Source organism: Lytechinus variegatus, chromosome 4 (assembly GCF_018143015.1).
Source record: "Lytechinus variegatus isolate NC3 chromosome 4, Lvar_3.0, whole genome shotgun sequence".
Taxonomy (NCBI): domain Eukaryota; kingdom Metazoa; phylum Echinodermata; class Echinoidea; order Temnopleuroida; family Toxopneustidae; genus Lytechinus; species Lytechinus variegatus.
In genome coordinates this window covers 60,079,719-60,101,889 of record NC_054743.1, presented here as the reverse complement: position 1 = coordinate 60,101,889, position 22,171 = coordinate 60,079,719, and the positions used below count along the sequence as shown (strand labels likewise).

The 22,171-nt window shown below is 38.1% G+C and overlaps 1 protein-coding gene across 3 annotated transcripts in view; it reads left to right on the top strand.

Annotated features, from left to right (window-relative positions):
* LOC121414426 (L-rhamnose-binding lectin CSL3-like) overlaps positions 1-22,171 on the top strand; it is a 51,693-nt gene that overhangs the window by 17,580 nt on the left and 11,942 nt on the right. For all 3 annotated transcript variants that reach the window (XM_041607600.1, XM_041607599.1, XM_041607601.1), the window contains exons 2-3: positions 1,118-1,214; positions 8,312-9,160. In XM_041607600.1, the coding sequence (XP_041463534.1) occupies positions 1,139-1,214; positions 8,312-9,160 (925 nt within the window). In that variant the 5' untranslated portion in view covers positions 1,118-1,138. The remainder of the gene's footprint in view (positions 1-1,117; positions 1,215-8,311; positions 9,161-22,171) is intronic.

Here is a 22,171-nt window from a genome sequence, read left to right as displayed (position 1 = left end):
TATCCCGGCTAGGCCGTCGGGGGTATCCCTGGGGGCCCCTTAGCTTTCAAAACCCCTGAATATATTTGAATATCGAATGTTGGTCCAGCTTCACAGGCGTTTGAATATCGAACCTGAATATCAAACCAACTTCACAGTTTGAATATCAAATGTCGAACATCCAACTAACTTCCTGCCGGTACGTTCATGTACAATACTCTGTAATCTCAGCTCTTCGCATTGCGCTCATATAACGAACGGTCTCATTGGTTGATTTAATGTCACTACACTAATTCATTTAACGTCATGACGTTAAATCGTTGAGCAGTAATTCGAAATTACGTCGTGTAGTAATTATTTACTACACGACGTAATTATTTAGGTAGGTAGTAATTGGAATTACTACACTACGTAATTATTTACGTCGTGTAGTAATTCGAAATACTACATGACCTTAATTATTTGATGTAGCGACACTAATTCATTTAACGTCATGACATTAAATCGTTGGGCAGTAATTCGGAATTACGTTGTGTAGTAATTCGAATTACTACACTACGTAATTATTTACGTCGTGTAGTAATTCGAATTGCTACACTACGTAATTATTTACGTCGTGTAGTAAATTGAATTACGACACGACGTATATCCGCGTTTTTGACGGTCTCCTGCTTCCATACACCTGAAGCACTAGCAACACCCGAAACAGCACGACCCTCTCTAGGGCAGCGTGCAAGCTTTTTGGGAGAGTATGTCTTCATGGTTTGAAAGCTTATGATGTGCGTTTTTTAAACTCAATGAAAATCTCCAAAATTCATTTTTTTAAGACTTATTGTTAGCTTTGGGGGTGACTGGTTACATTTAAGGGTGAAAAATATATTCCTGAAATTTCAGGTACCATGTCTGTTTTGTATTTTTTTACATTTATGCCGTAATTATGTAGGCCTACTCATATACCCAAACTGAATAAGTAAATTTAACTTCGTTGATTTGACTTAACACATACTGAATTGGCAAAGCAAGAGTTAGATATGAACTTGGATTATTTAAATTACATCATTCACCATTTGCTCGGTAAAATATAAAATTCATTATAACTTCTAATTGCAAACAAATTTACCCACCTTTTGTTATCTAGGGGAAGAAAAACACAACGGAAATGGCTACAATGGCAAGAAAATTGATTCTCTGTTGCTTCTTTCTGTCTGCGTCATTTGGAGCTTCTCGTGCTATTGGTGAGTAGAATATATCAAAAAGAAATTACATTTAAGTAAATCCACATCGGCAATGTTCAGTTACTTGTCGAGCACTGATATTTAAATTTAAACATAACGATTTGAATTCAAATAAAAAAAAATGTTTCTGTCATGGTATTGGTGACTCCTGTTTTCATTTAGGAACTCGGCTTTCACAGCTTTTTGTTGGTATTACTCTATTACTCCAAGGTGGTATATTATAACCAATAACATATGAACCATTTCATGCCTTAGTTAACAAGGGACTGTGGTTGTTCTTACCTCAATTTAAATCATTTAAGATTTAACCCTAAATCTCCCGGAGTATTTTGATTCTTGCCATTTCCCGGGGGGGGGGGGGGCATTATGGCCGCCCTTAAGATCTCAGCCGCGGATTGCGCAATCAAAACGAAAAGTTGCATCATGGTAGAGAATGACGTTATCTACGCAGTTGCATAGTTGCAGTTGCAAATTTCACTGAATTCATATATTTTATTTTATATGAATTAATTATGCTAATTTATTCATGAAATCATACTTTTTGCTCTGATTCACTGAATAAGAAGGCTTTTTTGGTGGAAATATTCTTTATAGCATTCCTAACAATTGTAAATGAAAAGAAAATTCTGGTACCAAGACCGATTTCTTATGTATTTCTTTTTTTTTTCTTTTTTTCTCTTGTTTTTACTTATTTTTTTTATTGTTTTTTCGATGGAAATCGTTCTCGACTTAATGCTGATCATAAACAAGGCAAAATTAATTAAGTTTAATTAGTAAAAGTAGAAATAATGATACATTCATGGATTTTGGCTAAATACACAATTTGCATTGGATTTGTACATGAAATCACGTTTTTGAGCAATTTTGGGTCTGCATACATTTACATAATGTTGTGTAATGTCGTAAACGCGTACCCGGGCGTCACAAATTTGTTCTCAAAATTTGGAAACTTGGAAGTAAAAAGAGCGGTGAGGTCAAAAATAAAATTGCAGCAGATATATCGCTAAAATTGTCGAGGGGGGGGGGGCTATTATGCCCCCCGGGAGAATTACGGTTAAAAAGACAGATTTTGATTGTACGGCAACCGGTCTGGATTTCATTGAAAATCCCCAGTCTGCCTACAATTTGGAAAAGACTGAACTTCTGTTCTTTAATATATGCGCGTCAACCAACACAGGAAACAGAGACTCATTGCTATGTTTCAAGCAGAAAATTCTAACACGAACGGAAATTACTCAATTTGGGAAGCTTGTATCACCTTCTTCCATTTTGATGCAGATCATATGCCTATCATAAACTGGGTTCGAAAATAAAAAAAGACAAATCAAACTTCACAAGCTCACTACACAAATTCCCATCAGTCAAAATGAACAAAGTTTTGACACAGGCTAGCTTCAATAATCTTAACTAAACACATGTCAATAATTAAGAGATTTGTTTAATAAAAGAGAGGCTCAAGCCTCTCAAATCAATTGGTTCTGGAATCGAAATTCACAGATTGTCAAAAGAAAGACCGATGAAAATGAGATGGGATTAAACCAAATGGTCATTTTGGAGAGGTCCAGAAAAACACTTACTATATGTTCAAATTTATCAATAGCTTTTGTGTGTTTTTTTTCAACAAATGAAAGAGGAGCATGAGATGTATGATGGTGGGCCCCAAGTCTGCGCACCTAACAATTTTAGTTAAGATTGAACATGAATTTCTTCTTATTTCAGAAAATCTTTCAGTTGATAATGTTCCTTAATGAGTTAGTGAACCAAATATCTCATAAAAATGTGAAAGAAATATATGATTTTCTTGGAAAAAACCTCGGGCAGTCATTTTCAAATTGAAAAAAAAATGGTACCCCATGTCTGCGCACTCATTCACTTTGCACACGATTCAGGGATTTTGATGAGAAAGGCTGCATTTTGAGGCTGTCACATGAAATGCCCTGAATTCATTATTTTCCTACCATTTTGAGTCGGATTTTTTAATGAATACCTGTCTATGTATTGCATGTGTAAAGTTCGTGTTCGTTGCGTATCTCTTTTACTAGAATATCGCAGATACGCGGGTGCGCAGACTTGGGAGACCGCACAGACATGGGGGAACTGACCATACTATGATTTTGGCGGAATCCAAATGTCAAAATGTGAAAGTCATAAATTATATCATATTTATTCAAAAAATGTAATAATCTTGTATATACATGATATATTGCCCTTTCTATTAAAACCTTTGATAGAGAAGGCAATAAAGATATCGGTCTATAGTTAGATACATTATTGTTATCTCCTTTTTTATACACTGGTATTACCTAAGATATTTTCATATTGTCGGGCACGACGCCATTAATTAAGGAAAGATTAAATATGTGTACTAATGGATCAACAATATATTCTATGACATTCTTTAATGAAATTTCATCATTACCATCATGCCCACAACTCTTCTTGTGTTTTAAGTTATTAAAGGGGAAGTTCACCCTGAAGAAAAGTTTGTTGTAAAAATAGCAGAAAAAATAATAAAAACTAGAATTTAATTCGTCATGCGGACGAATTAGGTGGTCTGTCATGATTTGTCATTCAGTGTCGGCTGATGTATGAAATAAATCATTTAGATATCATTGATAATCTTGATCGTAGACATCCTAAGAATAAGTTTTGACCATTACTAAATGTGATTATTGATGTGGTGATGACAATCGTCAGACATACATCTTCAAACAGATACATACAAGATAGATGATTATACCTCACGGATCAACACGGCAATGCCGGCATGATCCGGGGAGGTCCGGGATAGTTTTGCCCCAGATGACTGTGAACACGGCATCAACACGGCAGCTTCACACGGATCTACACGGATCATGCCGGCAGAGCACGTCGTCAACACGGACCAATACGTCAGCAACACGGACCTACACGTCAGCTACACGGACCACCACGTCAGCAACACGGACCTACACGTCAGCAATACGGACGAACACGTCAAATGCGTTATCCATTGAGCTAGCATATTCCCCATAGAGATTACACGTAAGCAAGTTTGAGAATTACAATTCAAATTTTGCAAGCGAAATACTGGCATGATCCCGGCATCTGATCAAAAAATAAAGTGCAAGTTCCGAAAGCTTAGAATCTCAGCTACAACATACTAAAAGCTCAGGGAAAACTGACAAGAAACAATGGAGATATGGCTCACGAAATAGAGGAATGTCGAATCTAGTTTTGAGAAAAGGTCATGTCCCATAGAGATTACACGCAAAATACATGTGATATGAAAAAAGTAATTATAATCTGTTTTATCTTGCTAAATTTAAACTTTTATACCTTTAAATTATCATAAAGGATCATGTAAGAAGCGGCAAAAAGAAAAAAAAGTGAAAAAAAATTCATCTTGTTCACCCCAGGACTCGAACCCGCGCCCTTTAGAAAGCAGTCAAAGCCACGATATTCCCCATAGAGAATACACGTAAGCAATTTTGAGAATTACAAGTCCAATTTTGCAAGCGAAATACAGGCATGATCCTGGCATCTGATCAAAAAATGGTGGGCACATTTGCGAAAGCTTAGAATCTCAGCTACAACATACTAAAAGCTTAAAGAAAACTGACAAGAAAAAATGGAGATATGGCTCACGAAATAGAGGAATGTCGAATCTAGTTTTGAGAAAAGGTCATGTCCCATAGAGATTACACGCAAAATACATGTGATATGAAAAAAAGTAATTATAATCTGTTTTATCTTGCTAAATTTAAACTTTTATACCTTTAAATTATCATAAAGGATCATGTAAGAAGTGGCAAAAAGAAAAAAAAAGTGAAAAAAAAATTCATCTTGTCCACCCCAGGACTCGAACCCGCGCCCTTTAAGAAGCAGTCAAAGCCACGATATTCCCCATAGAGAATACACGTAAGCAATTTTGAGAATTACAAGTCCAATTTTGCAAGTGAAATACGGGCATGATCTCGGCATCTGATCAAAAAATGAAGGGCACACTTGCGAAAGCTTAGAATCTCAGCTACAACATACTAAAAGCTTAAAGAAAACTGACAAGAAAAAATGGAGATATGGCTCACGAAATAGAGGAATGTCGAATCTGGTTTTGAGAAAAAGTCATGTCCCATAGAGATTACACGCAAAATGAGGAAAAATGACATGCCTCTTTTCATCGCTGTTTTACGCAATGATGCGTTTCTCAAAACGAATATTCATGTTAACTGAGGAGAAAGAGTACATTCTAAACCACAACATATCGAAATCTGGGCGAAAAACGATCTATATTCGAGAAGTTACAACCAAATTTGCATAAATTTGATGACGTCATTTTTGAAAAAATGAAATTTTTAGTTTAGGCTCTATTTTGATGACGTCACGATATAATTTAGGGACAAAAAAATCAAATCTACAACTCAAATCTACAACTCATACTCTATCGATATATGAAAAAAAAATTGGGGGTCAATGGACTATTTAAAGAGCTACAGTGAATTTGCAATAGGCATGTTTTTGCCCATATATGGCCTATAGTGAGAGCTCGCGCGCACACGTGCTGCAAACTTTAACGGGTGTTAATTTCGTTATTAATGGTCGTAGAAGGTTGATCAAGGTATCAAATTGTTCAGAATTTTATTATCAATGCAATGATGTAAAAAAAACGGTGTTTCTGCGTTGCGTATAGGCGTTACGCGCGGAAACGCGCGCGCATATGTGCGCGCGCACAAAATTTTGAAATGCTTAAAATGACCTGAAACGTACTCTCGTTTGGTCAAAAGGTGATTTTTAGCATTTTGAAATTTTGACGCGCGCGTACGCGCGCGTCGTGACCTCCAGGTGACCTTTGATGACATGACCTGATGACCTTTGACCTGAAGTTGATGTGATGTTAATTTAATTGACTTTTGATAATTGATAATGGAGATGTGATTGATAATGTGATTTTACAAAATGGCGCCTAGATGACGTCATCATGAACTGTTGACCTTGAAAAGCTTATTCTGACGTGTCCATGACAGATCCTATAAATGACATGAAATTCAATGAAATTGATCAAGTCGATTTTGAGATAACTTGGCGACAAAAAAATCGTTAAAAATAAATAAAAGAAATTGACGAAATTAAGAGGTGATCTGTCATAAATGACAGACCACCTAAATATTGGTGAAAGTTTGAGGAAAATCCGTCAATGATTAAGAAAGTTATTAGAATTCAAAGTTTTTAATTTGTGACGTCATATGCAAGCAGCATTCCTACAAAGCGAATGGTAAAAAATCTATGAAATGTCATTTTCTCAGAAAATTGAAAATGGTTTTTACTGTGCCTTTTGTATATCAATAGACAAATCATTTCACACCCGATCATAAATAGAAAACAAAATAAAGTTATCAGGAACCGTACAAAATTTGAAATTCATTGATTTTTTACCATTCGCTATGTAGGAATGCTGCTCGCATATGACGTCACAAATCCAAAACTTTGAATTCTAATAACTTTCTTAATCTTTAACGGATTTTCCTCAAACCTTCACCAATATTTTTTATTATTTTTTCTGCTATTTTTACAACAAACTTTTCTTCAGGGTGAACTTCCCCTTTAACTGTATCTAGTATTTCATTCCTATGTACTCCTCTCCTATTCGAGAGCAAAGCGCGAGATTATATTTGTTGATTAACTGAATGACCTGCAAATTGTTATTTTAAGTACTATTAATGTACATGTAAGCTTGATACGAGACCGAACTAAAAAAAACTGCAATGCGAGCTCAAATTCTTTGCTCTCTAAATATTCATTGAGATATATTTCATTGAAATAGTTCTTAAACGTATCCCGTCATCAGGTCAATGAATCCCAACATGTCAGCTAGCAAATCGCGCTTACATTATTTGAGAGAGTTACGTATCACGTTTGTGTGAAAGATCAGGGGGTGGGGGTATTTCATCAGCATTTTCATCCGACAAGTTGTTAGATCTGACATCTTTCTCTGGGGAGCGTTTCATCAATATTTTCATCCGACAAGAGGTACTGTTCCTTTGGTAACTGTCGGATAAAACGTCCGACAAGTCCATTCATGAAACGCCCCCTGTTAAATGTCTCTTTTCATATAGAAATGTATCCATAAAGATTCGTCTCGTGTTTTTCACTCCCATCTCTTTTACAAAATGTACCTAATAAAAGTCATAATTTCTTGTCTAAATTATCACAATTTTGCCTGGCGCTCCGCCCCCGCATTTTAACGAGGCATGTGGATAAGATTTTATTAGATATATTACAAAATATCCCGTATTCAGGTCAATCAAAAATGTAGTTCGCACTCGCTTCATTCATTTTTAATTCCAACATTTTAGCTAGCAAATTTAGAATTATCCCTTTTTAAAGGAGAATGAAACCATTGGAACAAGATAGCTTGTGTGAAAACAGAAAAATTAAAGAAACAGATCAACAAAAGTTTGAGAAAAATTGGACAATAAATGAGAAAGTTATGAGCATTTAAATATTGCAATCACTAATGCTATGGAGATCCTCCGATTGGCAATGCGACAAGGATGTGTGATGTCACTGATGAACAACTCTCCCCATTACTTTAGTATATATTTCACTTGAATTGCCTCTTTTATCACATCTATCCATAGATCATGTGTTCTTTCTACATGAGGGCAAGTAATACATATTTTTTAAAAATACATCATGGATAAAGAGTTTGTATCATCATAAGAAAAATCAAAAAGAGACATTTTGAGGGTATTTTATAGTCCACCAAAAGGAAAATTGTTCATCAGTGACATCACACATCCTTGTCACATTGCCAATGGGAGGATCTCCATAGCATTAGTGATTGCAATATTTAAATGCTCATTACTTTCTCATTTATTGTCCGATTTTTCTCAAACTTTCTTTATTCTTATTCTTTGATTTTTCTGTTTCTACACAAGCCTATTTGTTCTCAAGGTTTCATTCCCCTTTAAGGTCGGTATATAAAAAAAATGAGCTCGCGCTTCAAGACCAAATAATTTTTTAACAAATTAATGCTGCTCATAAAGTTGATTTTATTTGTTGTGCCCCATGCTCATAGATTTATGATCATGTATATAAATTCTTTCATTGAAATACAGTGGAAAGGGAATGTGAAGGAGGAACCCTTTCTCTGGAGTGTCCCAACGGATTCCTCATCAGTATCAACTATGCAAATTATGGTCGTACTGCCGGCAAGGATATCTGCCCACATAGATATATCCGGACAACAAGATGTTTCGCCCGCAAATCACTCAAAATCGTCAAAGAAAACTGTGACGGAAGACCATCATGCAGTGTCGCAGCTAACAATGACGTATTTGGCGAACCCTGTTTTGGTACCTTCAAGTACCTCGAGGTAGACTACTCCTGCCACCGCAATCCCGGCTGTAACAGAGAACAAGGGTGTGAGGGACAGGACATCAATCTGCAGTGCCCTGAAGAAACCCCGGCTATTCACATCTGCAATGCAATGTTTGGCCGACAACTTCCCGGATCAGATTTGTGCCCCCATCCTAACATCCGAACCACCAACTGCGCCTCTCCCATCTCGTTGAATAGAGTTCGATCTCGTTGTGAGGGCCGATCTTCCTGTTCCGTCGCTGCTTCTAGCAATGTATTTGGTGAACCTTGCTACGGAACTTACAAGTACCTGGAAATTGATTACGTTTGTGCACGACGTGGTCGGATGTGTGAAGGAGGTACCCTGACCCTCAGCTGTTCATCTGGGCAGATTATCTTAGTCATGGATGTGTTCTACGGACGCAAGGCAGGTCAAGAAGTCTGCCCCAATTTCCACGTGTTCAATCAGAACTGTCAGGCGGAGAACAGTGTCGGCAAAGTCGAAGCCGCATGCAATGGCAAATCATCATGCTCCGTGGATGCAAGCAACAGTGTCTTCGGGGATCCGTGCAAGGGAACTCATAAGTACCTCGACGTTCTTTACGAATGTAAGCAATATTGTCTTTCCTCTTAGAAAATGAAAGTTAAATCACGTCGGCGGTATGGAGCTTAAAGTAAACCATGATAGTCATTAGAGTATAAAGGCCTGGTCACACTGCCCGAGCGTTTTTGGAGCGGTCGTGGAGCGGTAGGGAGAGAGGGTCGAATTTCGACAACGCTCGTCACCGCTCACAAAATTGTGGAAAAATCGAAAACATGGGCGTTGCCTTAGCGGTGCACCGCTTAAGCCAGCGTAGATTTAGCGTTGGTTTAACGGTGACAAGCGGTCGCGAGCGTTGGTTTAGCGGTGACTAGAGCGTTGATAGAGCGGAGTTCTGCGCACCCGGGCGTCGGCTGGACTGGTTTAACCAATAGCGCACCTAATTTTCCACAGGGGGGGGGGGCAAAAACGTCCGCCCAAAAATTTGACAAGCAAAAAAAAGGTCTTCAAGCTCGTCAGGGGGGGGGGGGGGGCAAAAAAGGTCTTCAGGTTCGTCAGGGAGCACAGGAATACGTCCTTTGCATGGCTTGTGACTCGTCAGGGGGGGGGGGGCAGACTGCCCCCCCTCCCCGTAAATACGCTAGTGGGTTTAACACTATGATCATGATGACCAAAATAGTGTATTTATGCAGCTACTTACTGTACTAGCCACAATTACTCTGGTAGACAAAAGTACATCCCTTCATTGCTATAATTTAACAATGAATGGATGAATGCATCGTTCCAGCAATCCTGTGTCCGCTTGGAAAACGCTTACAACCGCTCCACCAAAGTTTGTGAACCGTTTAATCACCGCCCGGGCAACGCGGGCGAAGCAGCGGTTGTCTAGCGTCCAAGATTTCTGCGTTGGCCTAGCGGACCCAAGCGTTCACGAACTTTCGTCTAGCGGTGCCAAACTTTGATGCCAAAGCGTTGTTAGATCGCTAGTCAACTTTGCTGGAGCGGAAAATTGCCCGCTCCTCACCGCTCGCCAAGGGCGCCGGAAGCGGGGGGGGGGGGGGGCAGGGGGGCACATGCCCCCCAAATAAAATTTGGGGGGGGCAAAACGAGATTTTGCCCCCCCCCCAACGTGCCCCCCTGAAGAAAAAATGATAAATTATTCAAGGACAAAAGTAAACGATGAAGGCACTTTTCTGCCTAAAAATTGTCATTTCCATTGTCAAAAATGAAAAAATTTCGCCCCTGACGGGGCAATTACATAATCATAGTAAGCCTCGCGTCTTTTGACGAACATGTCCCTCTGTGAAACATACCTTTGAGAAGCCCCTTTTCCATCTTATTACAGTGTGATAACGTTTAACCTTTTAATGAATACATTTCAGACTAAAACCGAATGGCAAATTGAAAGTGGTTCACCAATGCAATGCTGGCTGTGTCGGCTAACAATTGCGCGGTCGCCCAGAAACGCTCAGACCGGACCCGATATCACTTAACGCGCGTGAACGCAAGTTACTCGAGCAACATATGGAATCTGAAAATGACTGTAAAACAGAAAAGGTTAAAGAGTTAAAGAGGCTTGAGTAGTTGGATTATTGGATAAATGAGACGATGCTAGCTTGAGTCGGCGAATGGAGTGCAGACCAGGAGTAGTTATTTATCAAATACTCAATCCTCTTCACCTTTTCTGGTTTACTGTCTTTTTCAGGACTACGCGCATTTAAACAAAAAATTACTCGAATATCAATTGTTCACTTCCTTCCCTATCGATTTCACTTCTTCCTCTATCCACTTTTTCGAAAACTCCACATGATGTACCGACAACCATATCTGCTATTGGAATGTAATTGTTTTCTTCTAATAATGTTACATAATGTACATTGTGAACTGCGGTAGTTTGTTAAAGGGATGGTCCGGGCTGAAAGTATTTATAGTTAGAGTAGAATTCACTGAGCAAAATGTTGAAAATTTCATCAAAATCGGATAACAAATAACAAATTTATTGAATTAAAAAAGTTTAGTAGCAATATTTTGTGAAAACAGTCGTCATGTATATTCATTACGTGGGCAGATGATGTCACATCTCCACTTGTTCTTTTGTATTTTATTATATGAAAATAGGTTTATTCACATTTTTTTCCTCCAAGAACTAGAAAATTGGATTGACATTTAGTGCATTAGATATTTATTGCTGCAACTTATTTCATTATACAGGTTATAAGGGAGACATATTATTCACACAAGTATGAAATAATGAAAAAATATGATTTTATTTAATAACATAAGAAAACAGAAAGTGGAGATGTGACATCATCAGCCCACCTAATTAATATTCATGACAACTGTTTTTCACCAAATGTTGCTAAATTTTAAACGTCAATAACTTTATTATTTGTTATCCGATTTTGATGAAATTTTCGGCATTTTGCTCAGTGAATTCTACTCTATGTATTAAGATATAAATATTTTCAGCCCGGACCATCCCTTTAATCAGTTCATGATTATTTACAAATGAATATTTCCTGGAATTTGATAATCATCATTTCCTAGTTATGGTCACATTTTCCCCCAGAAAATATAAGAAGATTTTGAAGGGGTCATCTAAAAGTGCTTCCCAGCCATACAAAACATGCAAAAGGAAACACAAATCGAGTAATAAACATGATAAATGTTTAAACTTTAATGATTTTCAGAAAAGTTTTAAATTGTTAGACAATTAAGCTTGACATATTTCTTTTTCCTTAATTCAGTTACAAAATATGAAAATGTATTGCCCATGCATGGATAATCAGCATCTCCAATGCTTATGTCAGAAATGATTTGCATAGAATGGGTATTTAAGTGCTTATTGACGTCTGCCACGTCAAAACAGTATGACATTTTGAACTTGAAAAGACATTCATTAGAATTTATTTTGTTTCTGTTGTTGCGGTTCTTCTGCTTAATACGCTCCTTGTTCTGACAGGAATTACTTGAAACTTATGATGATTGTGCTCTCTCGTGTCGTCCGTTTATGTAAATGTACATAAATATTCCTGAAAGGATATTGCATGAAAAATGTAATTTCTGGTATTTTGAGTCAATATTGGAAATTCAATTGATCAGACACAAAAAAACTTATTCCGAAGCGATCGTTTGGCACGTAGATTTCATAGGTTCTCATAGATTGTGGTTTGAATTTCAAGAAATTTATTTTTGAACGCTCTTAGAAACGCAACTTTTATACTCAGTTTTTACACAAAGTCCTTACCGTAGGGGGGGGGGGTCCCACACCCTCTCCCGCTCGATCGCTTCGGTATCTCACGCTGTAAAAAATATTGTGCTCCCTTCGGGATTTTGCCCCCCCCAAAAAAACTGAAAGTGTTCCGGCGCGCCTGCCGCTCGCAATAGTTTGAGCAGCTCAAAACTTTCGGAGCGGTAGGAGGGACCATCAGCGGTGGCCGAGCGTATTCGGCGTTGCCTTAACGGAGGCCAACTTAACTTAAACGGTGGTGAACGGTAGAAAACGGTGATGATTTTTTTCCCTCCGCTCCACAACCGCTCCAACAGCACTCGGGCGGTGTGACCGGGCCTTTAAGGCAGTGTACATAGGAGTAATAAAGTAAGAGCATGACCGTAATGCTAGCAAATATCTGAACAACATCACTCTTTAAAACGTTGTATGGCCGCAAAATAACATTTCGTAAACTTACAATTATCATGATCAGGGGCCACCGAACGGGAATCTTTTTTTCCAAAACCGTGTGCAAAAACGTAAAAATGGCCATATGAATGTGATTTTTAGCATGGTTAGCCCCCACTTTTGGATCAGCCCCCCCCCCCACTTTGAAAACCGTTCCGCGGCCCCTGATGATATATGTTTTTTTTAATTCCTGGAGGGGGGGGGGGGGGTAGCGACGGTCAATTTGGTTTTTCAAACAGTGTCAAGGAAAAATAATATAAAGAAAAAAAATGAGGAAAGACGAGGATAAAATATTATATATTCGTGTAAGTCTAATTGACGGATAGGCTTACCCCTTGTTTTTTCAATCAAGAAAAAAAAATGATGCTATCCCTTACCCATCAAAATACTCAGGCACTATCTGTATTTCAGTATTCTTGAATAATGCGAGGGGTTTATATATATGTTACGTACACTACTGATTCATAAGAGCATTCAAAGAATTAGCCTGGTTATGGATACAATCAAGGAAAGCTGGGGGAGAAAGATAAAACCAGAAATGATAAAGACCGAAGAAAACTGATTTTTGATTACAGATTTGATTCAACATTTAATAAATAACAAATTTAGAATTACAAATCACACAACACTGCCCACGCAGAATCTACCTGACGCTATCTGTTAAATTGAAGCTGAACTCCTCGTCTGACTCAAATTAAGAATCAATTAAAGGTGGACATCAATTAATAGAACAATCGCCAAAAATCGACAAAATTGCAAGAGAAACAAATGTCGTCTGTCACTGACTTTTCATGGAATTCGAGCTGACGTCATACAGGTTGTGCGCAGGCGCAGTTGATTTGATAAAAAAAGAATATTCCAGTCGAGCGGGGGGGGGGGGGGGTGGGGTCAAGGTGTGAACAAAGTATCGTGGCAACAGAAAAGTAATACATATTTATATACGAGATAAATGCATTGGTAATAAACCAAAAGTAGTAATAAAAGACGAAATCATTATGATGAACTTCAAGATGAACTTTCTCATTATTAAGTTAATAATAATGATGATAATGATAATAAATTAATTCTTTATCATAACATTCACCCGGGTTTAGAAATATTGTTGTCCTCAACAATAATCAAAAAATCTAATCTACATTGGTATGTAACGCCGCGGTGATCGTTTTGTCCGCGTCGAGCGGCGAGACTCTTTGGAAATTGGTATTCCCCTCTTCGATAGGTATGTTCTCAATGTCATCGTCTTCGTCAGTATCAGAGAATGTACATGCTGTCAACAAATTTTTATGAACATTTCTTTCTTTGCCTGACATATTTCTGATGACATAGACATCCTGACCGGACATTCGCCTTACGACCGTGTGGGGGTTTTCAAGCCACCTGTCAGCTAGTTTTTGACGACCAACTATAGCCTTGTTAGCTACCAGTACCTTGTGTCCTTCTACAAATGGCGCCTCTTTGGTCGTTCTGTCATAGAATTCCTTCATTTTGATACTTGTAACATCGGCTTGTTTTTTTGCAATGCGATGTGATTCTTGCAGTCTTCCTCAGATGATCAATGTAAGAGGACACAAGACCATCACTTACTTTAACGTCGTCTTCCCTGTCATCGCCCACAACGATGAGATGAAGGGGATTCGAGGCTCTCGTTCAAACATAAGGGCAAAAGGTGAGAAACCTGTAGCAGAATGCTTCGTTGAATTGTATGCAAATGTCATAGTTTCTACGAAGTCCTTCCAGTTTTTCTTCTCGGGGGCTGTAACATTCCAAGCATATTTAGGAGTGTTGCATTGAACCTCTCCGTCATTCCATTACCTTGTGGGTGGTAAGGGGAAGTTCTAGTTTTCTCCACCTTGAATAAAAGACAAAGCTCTTTGATTACTGAGGATTCGAAACACCTCCCCTGATCACTGTGGATTCGTTCTGGTATCCCATAATGTACAATGTAACGTTTCCATAGGGTATTTGCTACAGTCAGAGCTGTCTGATCTCTCGTCGGGAAAGCCTGAGCATGCCGAGTGAAATGATCAGTTACCACGAGAACGGTCTCTATTCCTCCCTCTGACGACTCCAGGCTCAGAAAGTCAAGACAGACTAGTTCGAGCGGTCGTGAGCTCTTAAACGGGGTTAAAGGTGCTCTGGACTTGGATTCTCTAGTCTTCCTTACTGTGCAACGTTTTCACCGTCGGATGTATTCTGGTACACGGAATTTCATTCCAGGACAAAAGTATCTATCTTGCATTAGAGCAAAAGTCCTCTCTACTCCAAGGTGACCCATGTCTTGGTGTGCCTTTTGAAGGGCTGCTTTCCTCATTCCCTTTGGAAGAACTACCAGTGTGTGATCGTCATCTCTTCTGTACCACAGTACTCCTTTATTAATCTCTAGCTTATTCCATATTCGGAGTAGCAATCTAACAGGAACCTTTTCTTTCTTGATGTGACGTGATCCAGGCTTGCTGCCACTTTCTTTTAGCTCAATGACGCGGTTTGTGACGAAATCTTCTTTCTGAAACTGAGCAATCTCTGCCGAAGTTATTCCTTGTAGCACCGTGCTTTCACACTCATATTGCTGATACTGCTCTTGTGTAGCATTTATGTTGTGATTCTCAGTCACTTTGAAAGGAATTTCCTCTCCTCCACAAATGTCACGGTCAGTGGTAGTGAAGTCCAGGGTGCGCCTTACTTCTTTTGAAGAAATTCTTGACAAGCTGTCGGCGTTGTCGTTGGACATCCCTGGCCGGTATTCTATGTCCAGATTACACTGTGCTAAACCGTTAACCCAGCGTTGACCATGGGCGTCCAGACGAGCTTTACCGAGAACGTATGTTCTCGGTTCTCACAGTTACCGAGAACGTATGTTCTCGGTAACTGTGACTGCCGTAACCTTCCTTCCGATTACATAGTCTCGAAATTTCACGGTAGCAGCCCAATGTAACGCTCTGAATTCAAGCTTATGGGCCGGATACCTGGCCTCTCCAGACGACAAGCTCCTGCTAGCATAGGCGATAACTCGCTCTTTACCATCTTGTCTTGTGCAAGTACTATCCTAGTCCTATTAAAGATGCGTCCGTCTGAAGGATAAATGGCAGCTAGAAATCTGGATATGCCAAAATTGGAGCTGACACCAGTGCCTTCTTGGCAACTTGGAGTCCATTCTACGACATTGTGCCTTCCAGAACCTGCCTTCTTGCCTATTAGCGCAAAAAGAGGAATAGCAATCTTGGCGTATTTCTTGATGATACGTCTGTAGTAGCCAGTGAATCCCAAGAAACTCCTAGCATCCTTCTTTGTCCTAGGGACTGGCCAATCTCGTACAGCGGACGTCTTGTCTGGGTCAGTAGATACACCCTTCTCCGAGACCACATGTCCCAAATATTTGACTTTTGTTCTGAGAATATTGCACTTACTTGGTTTCAGCTTCAAACCATGTAGACGAAGACGGGCGAAAACACGTTGGAGTCTATTCAAGTGCTCTTCCAGTGTTGAGCTGAACACAATTACATCGTCTAAGTATATGAGAAGTTCGGTGAGATTCATATCCCCAAATACCGTATTCATCAACCGCTGAAAGGTCGCTGGTGCGTTCATTAGTCCAAAAGGCATTCTTGTATATTCATACTGACCCATGGGGATGGTGAACGCTGTTTTAAGCCTATCCTCTTTGGCAACTTGTACCTGTAGATATCCTGACATCAAGTCAAGACTGGTGAAGTATTTGGCTTTTCGTAAAGCATCCAGAGACTCATCAATTCGGGGAAGAGGAAATACATCCCGAACAGTGCGAGTATTCAGTTTCCTATAGTCCACACAGAGGCGAATTTTCCGTCTTTCTTCCTAACGATAACGATAGGGGACGCAAATGGACTTTTACTGGGAATGATGATCCCGGCTGCTTGTAGTTCTTTCAGATGATCCTTGACATCACTGAAATCTGATGGCGAGATGCGGCGATAGGGCATACGAAATGGAGTCGGGTCGATGAGAGGGATATCATGGACAATTGTATCCGTACATCCAAAGTCTTCTGGACCCACTGAAAATACATTTGCATTACTCACCAGTAATTCTTCTAAATATCTGTCTCTCATTTGAAGAGTTGGCGTAATGGCCGCCTGCGAGTAAGACGTGACATCTAGTCTCTCCGTAATTTCTCTCAACTAATTTCATATTCTCACATATTTTGGATTATATTGGATTATATCTGTTGATTTATTGGATTCTACATTCATCATGACCAGACATGGCAAGAAGACGACGACGAAAAAGTCAAGGAAGACCGAGAAAGATGAATTCAAGTCTGACAAAGGTGAGAACCTTTCTGATTCCTCGGACCCTCAGACGCCTCCACGGGAGCCGAAACCTTTAGACGCCGGATCTCTCCGTGGCCCTGGGGCCCGTCCGAAGACGACCAGGAACCAAGAAGATATTTCCAGCTCTCCAGATTCCTTGAATTTGCATGACAATGATGACGTAACCCGAGGAGAAATAGATCGGTACTTCAAAGCTGCTACGGAGAAGTTCGAAAAGATGATACGAGATACCGTCGCTTCACTCAAGGAGAACGTAAAACTTGTTGAGACGCACCTGGCTTCTGCCATTGAACATGAGAGTCGAAGAGTAACGGAAATGGAGGGAAAATATACAAGCCTGGAGAAAAGAATGAAGAAAATGGAAACGGAAGTGCTTAAGCTGCGATCCGAAGTTGCCAATCAACGTGTTGAGATCAACAAGAGCGAACGATTTTCCCGAAGGAATAACATCAGGATCATCGGTATTCCGGAATCGACATCGGGAGAAGAAAATTGCGTCGACATCACTGAGAAAATATTGAAGGAAAAGTTTGGTCTCGCTGTCAAAGTAGAAAGAGCCCATCGTGATGGGAAGCGTCTAGAAGATCGACCGCGTCACATCCTCTTCAAGACCCTATCGTATCGCGAAAAGGTGGAAGTCATGAGGAATCAGCGAATGAAGCTCGCGAATGAATCTTACCACATGGTTGACGACCTCACGCGTGACGATCTAATGGAGAAGAGGAAATGGTCAAAGGCAGCTCAGGATTTATTCAAAAACAATATCAAACTTCGTTTCTTCGCCGGTAAATGGAGAACAAGTTCTGGAGTTCCATATGCCTTTTCTTCGGTGGAATAGACTTGAATCTATACTTCTGTGGAACAGACAGTGACCTTGATTGTATTATATGTATATATATTTACTGTATATAATGTTTTTTTTCTTTTCTCATTCAACATATGATGATATGTCAACTTCTGAATTTATACTTTTAAAACATTTTGACAAAAATCTTCAATGATGTAAACTTCTCCTTTTTTCCCTTCTTTCCATCCTACTCCTTCTATTTCTCTCCCTATTCTTTCCTATATACTGACCTCCTGACTCCTATGCTACTGTTATAAAGGGAATATGTAAACTTTGCTTTAATTCTGGCAGGAGAGACTAGATTGCTCCACTATTTAATTGAACCTATCCCTTTGTCACCTCGTTCACGGCTACACTTATTATACGTTAAATGTTTTTATCATGTGTTTTTGTTTGTCTGGGTATCTGCAGCTCTGAATTCCCTAAAAACACATACCATATATTTCTGCTACTTACATATGTTCAATATTATTCGGTAAGGTACATGTATGTCGTATTTATCATGATGTTTATGTACACTGAGATATATACATCCTTACACATCCATGATGAGTTTGTGTAACATTCTTCCTTTTTTAGCATTGGATGATAATGATTTTTATTCAGCTTTCCAAACTTATGTTCATACACCAACTCATGGATCCTGTGGGAATTTTGCCCCAAATGCATTTGATCAGCTAATGGCAGATGATCTTAATACCAACTCATTAAACTTTGATTTTACCCCACATGATGATGAACTATTAATATATAAACAAGATTCAAAATATTACACTGACAATATGTTTTTTGACAAGATTGAAAACAAAATGAATAAATTATGCATATTCCACACAAATATCAGAAGTATGAACAAAAATTTTGAAAAGCTGAATATATTTTTACAACGAAGTAAACATGAATGTTTTGCCATAGGTATAACAGAAACATGGATGTGTGATTCTTACCGCCCTCTTTATTCTCTACAAGGGTATAATTTGTTCACAAATAACAGGATGGAAAAGAGAGGAGGTGGATTAGCTTTGTATGTTTTGAACAACGTAGAATGCGAGATAAAACATGAATTGAATTTTATGAATCATAATATTGAAACTTTATTTGTAGAGATTTCTATTCCTGGCAAGAGAAATATCATTATTGGAGTAGTGTACAGACCACCACAGTCTAAAACTGCTGATTTCCTTGCCGAAATGCAATCTATTTTGTCTAACTGCATATTACTTTCGAAGTCATGTATATTAATGGGTGACTTTAATGCGGATCTTTTGCAACATGAATCTTGTGCGTTTGTTATGGACTTTTTAAATATTATGAACTCGTTCTCCTTATCTCCACTTATAACAAAACCTACAAGAACTACTGAACATTCTAAAACACTAATCGACAACATCTTTTGTAATCTTACTCCCCCTCCTGAAGCGGGAATTATTCTTACAGACTTTTCTGACCACTTTTCAATATTTGCTCTCTTCTCTTTATTAAATGAAAATAGGCAAAATGAGTATTTTTTTCGTAAAATCACTCCAGAAAATACAAATCGATTCAAGAATAGCTTATCCACTGTTGACTGGTCAGAAGTTTTAACCGAAGAGGATGTAAATGAGTCTTATGAAAAATTTACGAATACACTCATGTTGTCATATGAGAATAATTTTCCATTAATCAAACGCACAAATTCAAATTACAAAAGAACTCCCCGCATGCCTTGGGTCAGCTTGTCATTGTTAAAGTCAATAAATAGAAAAAATAGGTTATTCTATAAATATAAATCTAATCCAACACATAAAAATCGTATAAAATACACGAGGTACAGAAATACGCTTACCAGTTTAATTCGTCATGTAAAGAAAGAGTATTATTGTGCTCAATTTGTTAAATGCAATTCCGATATAAAAGGAACATGGAAAACTATAAAGAAGGTACTTAATCCCAGCTCCTCGAACTCTTGTAATTTATCAAAAATCAAGCATTGTGGAACGATTATTGAAGATAAACAATGTATTGCCGAAACATTCAACGATTTTTTGTCCTCTGTAGGTTCAAATCTAGCACAATCTGTTCCGAATGCACAAAGGTCGTTTCATGATTTTATGCCAGGCTTTAATCCATTTTCAATGTTTATGTTGCCCATCGACGAGAAAGAAATAACTGATATTGTTCATAATTTGAAAAATAAGAAAAGCCCTGGCTTTGATAATCTTACGAACGAACTGATTAAAACCATTATCGGTGAAATCATTGTACCGTTAAATCATATATTCAACATGTCAATTTTACAAGGTATCGTACCAGACAAAATGAAGATTGCGAAGGTGATACCTATCTTTAAGAAAGGAGATCCACTTGAGTGTCATAATTATAGACCAATTTCTCTCCTAACTGCTTTTTCAAAAATTTTAGAAAGACTGGTATATAAACGTACAATAGATTTTTTCATACGCTATGAAATTTTATCTGATAATCAATTTGGATTTCGAGAAAAACACACAACTTCACATGCAATTCTTCATTTTATTAACAAATTTCATCTGCTATTGACAAACATTGCCATACAATCGGATTATTTTTGGACTTCTCCAAGGCCTTCGATACCATTGATCATAGTATTCTTTTTTATAAACTACATCATTATGGTGTAAGGGGGAAGGCCTTGGAGTGGTTCAAAAGTTATCTTACAAACAGAAAACAATTTGTCTCATTGAATGGAGTAGAATCTAAACGCCAACCAATTACTTGCGGTATTCCTCAAGGGAGTATCCTTGGCCCCCTGATTTATATCATATATGTAAATGATTTTCAATATTCATCTCCACTTTTGTCTTTTATTCTATATGCAGATGATTCTAGTATATTTTTCTCACATAAAAACCCTCAAATGCTCGTAGATATTTTTAACACCGAGTTGAAAAGTATTTGTGAATGGATATTTGCCAATAGGCTCTCTCTAAATCTTGATAAAACAAATTTTATGTTATTTAGTAACTCTCTTACAAGTTTACCTGACAATATTTTATTGAATGATGTCCAGATCAGTAGGGTAAAATCAACTAAGTTCTTGGGACTTTTTATTGATGACAAAATGACCTGGAAAATTCATACAAACCACATTTGCTCAATTTTATCTAGAAATACTGGTATAATGTATAAACTTAAATCAATGTTTCCACTCAATATTATGCAAATGTTATATTCCACTTTATTACTTCCGTATTTAAACTATGGTATTCTTGCCTGGGGAAATTCTAGTAAGCTTCAACTTGATAAAATTTTGGTTATTCAAAAGAGAGCAATTCGTATAATCTCCAATGCCCATATACGGGCTCATACAGGTCCTCTCTTTTTAGAAAAGGGTGTTTTAAGAGTTTCTGATATTTTCCTTCTGCAGTTGGGTTCTTTTATGTTTCAACTGAATAATAATGACTTGCCTCCGGCACTTAATTATATGTTCATAAAAAACAATAAGTTGCATGACTATCCAACACGCCAAGCATTTTCATTTCATCTTCCAAAAACCAGAACAAAATTTGCCCACAATACTATTATTTATTCAGGTCCCAAATATTGGAATTCACTCAATATCGATATAAAAAGATCTGTTAGCTTAACTGCATTTAAAAGAAAATTGAAAACGTCTCTTTTGAGAAAAGATTACTCCTCGTAGAACCCAACTGTAAGCTTTAAATACACAATATATATTTATCTATTTGTACTCAATTGCGTATTACTTTTAAGACGGTCAGAGAGTGGATTGGGCACCTGGTAGCCAGGGAAACTCTTTAAAACCACATAGCTCTTCTAAGTTTTGCTTCGGTCCTTTGATACTTTTTCTCTCCTAGCAACTATTAAGTTTTTTTTTTCTTTTCCTCGTCTGCCAGGTGCTCTATCCCCTCACTATGTCCGTATGTTTACCATTGTAATGAATTACATGTATTCATATTTACAGCTGCAGATACCCTTACAAAGGACCCGTCTACTATTCCACTGGCATACGATCAATTCTGTCAAAATATTTTACGTCATGCTTTAACGACGCAATAATGAACAGCAATATAATAGACGGGTCTTCTTTCCTTCTTTCCTTCTTTCTTTCTTTTATGTCTTGTTTTGTCCTCCTTGTCTTGTCTAGTAACCTGTGTGCCCCTGTTCTTTGTAACGTTCTCTGTTTTCGTCCTTGTCCAGTTTCTGTAACTTTCTCCGAGCTCAGCTCTATTTTTTCTATAATTATTTGTAGCTATATCAATGATT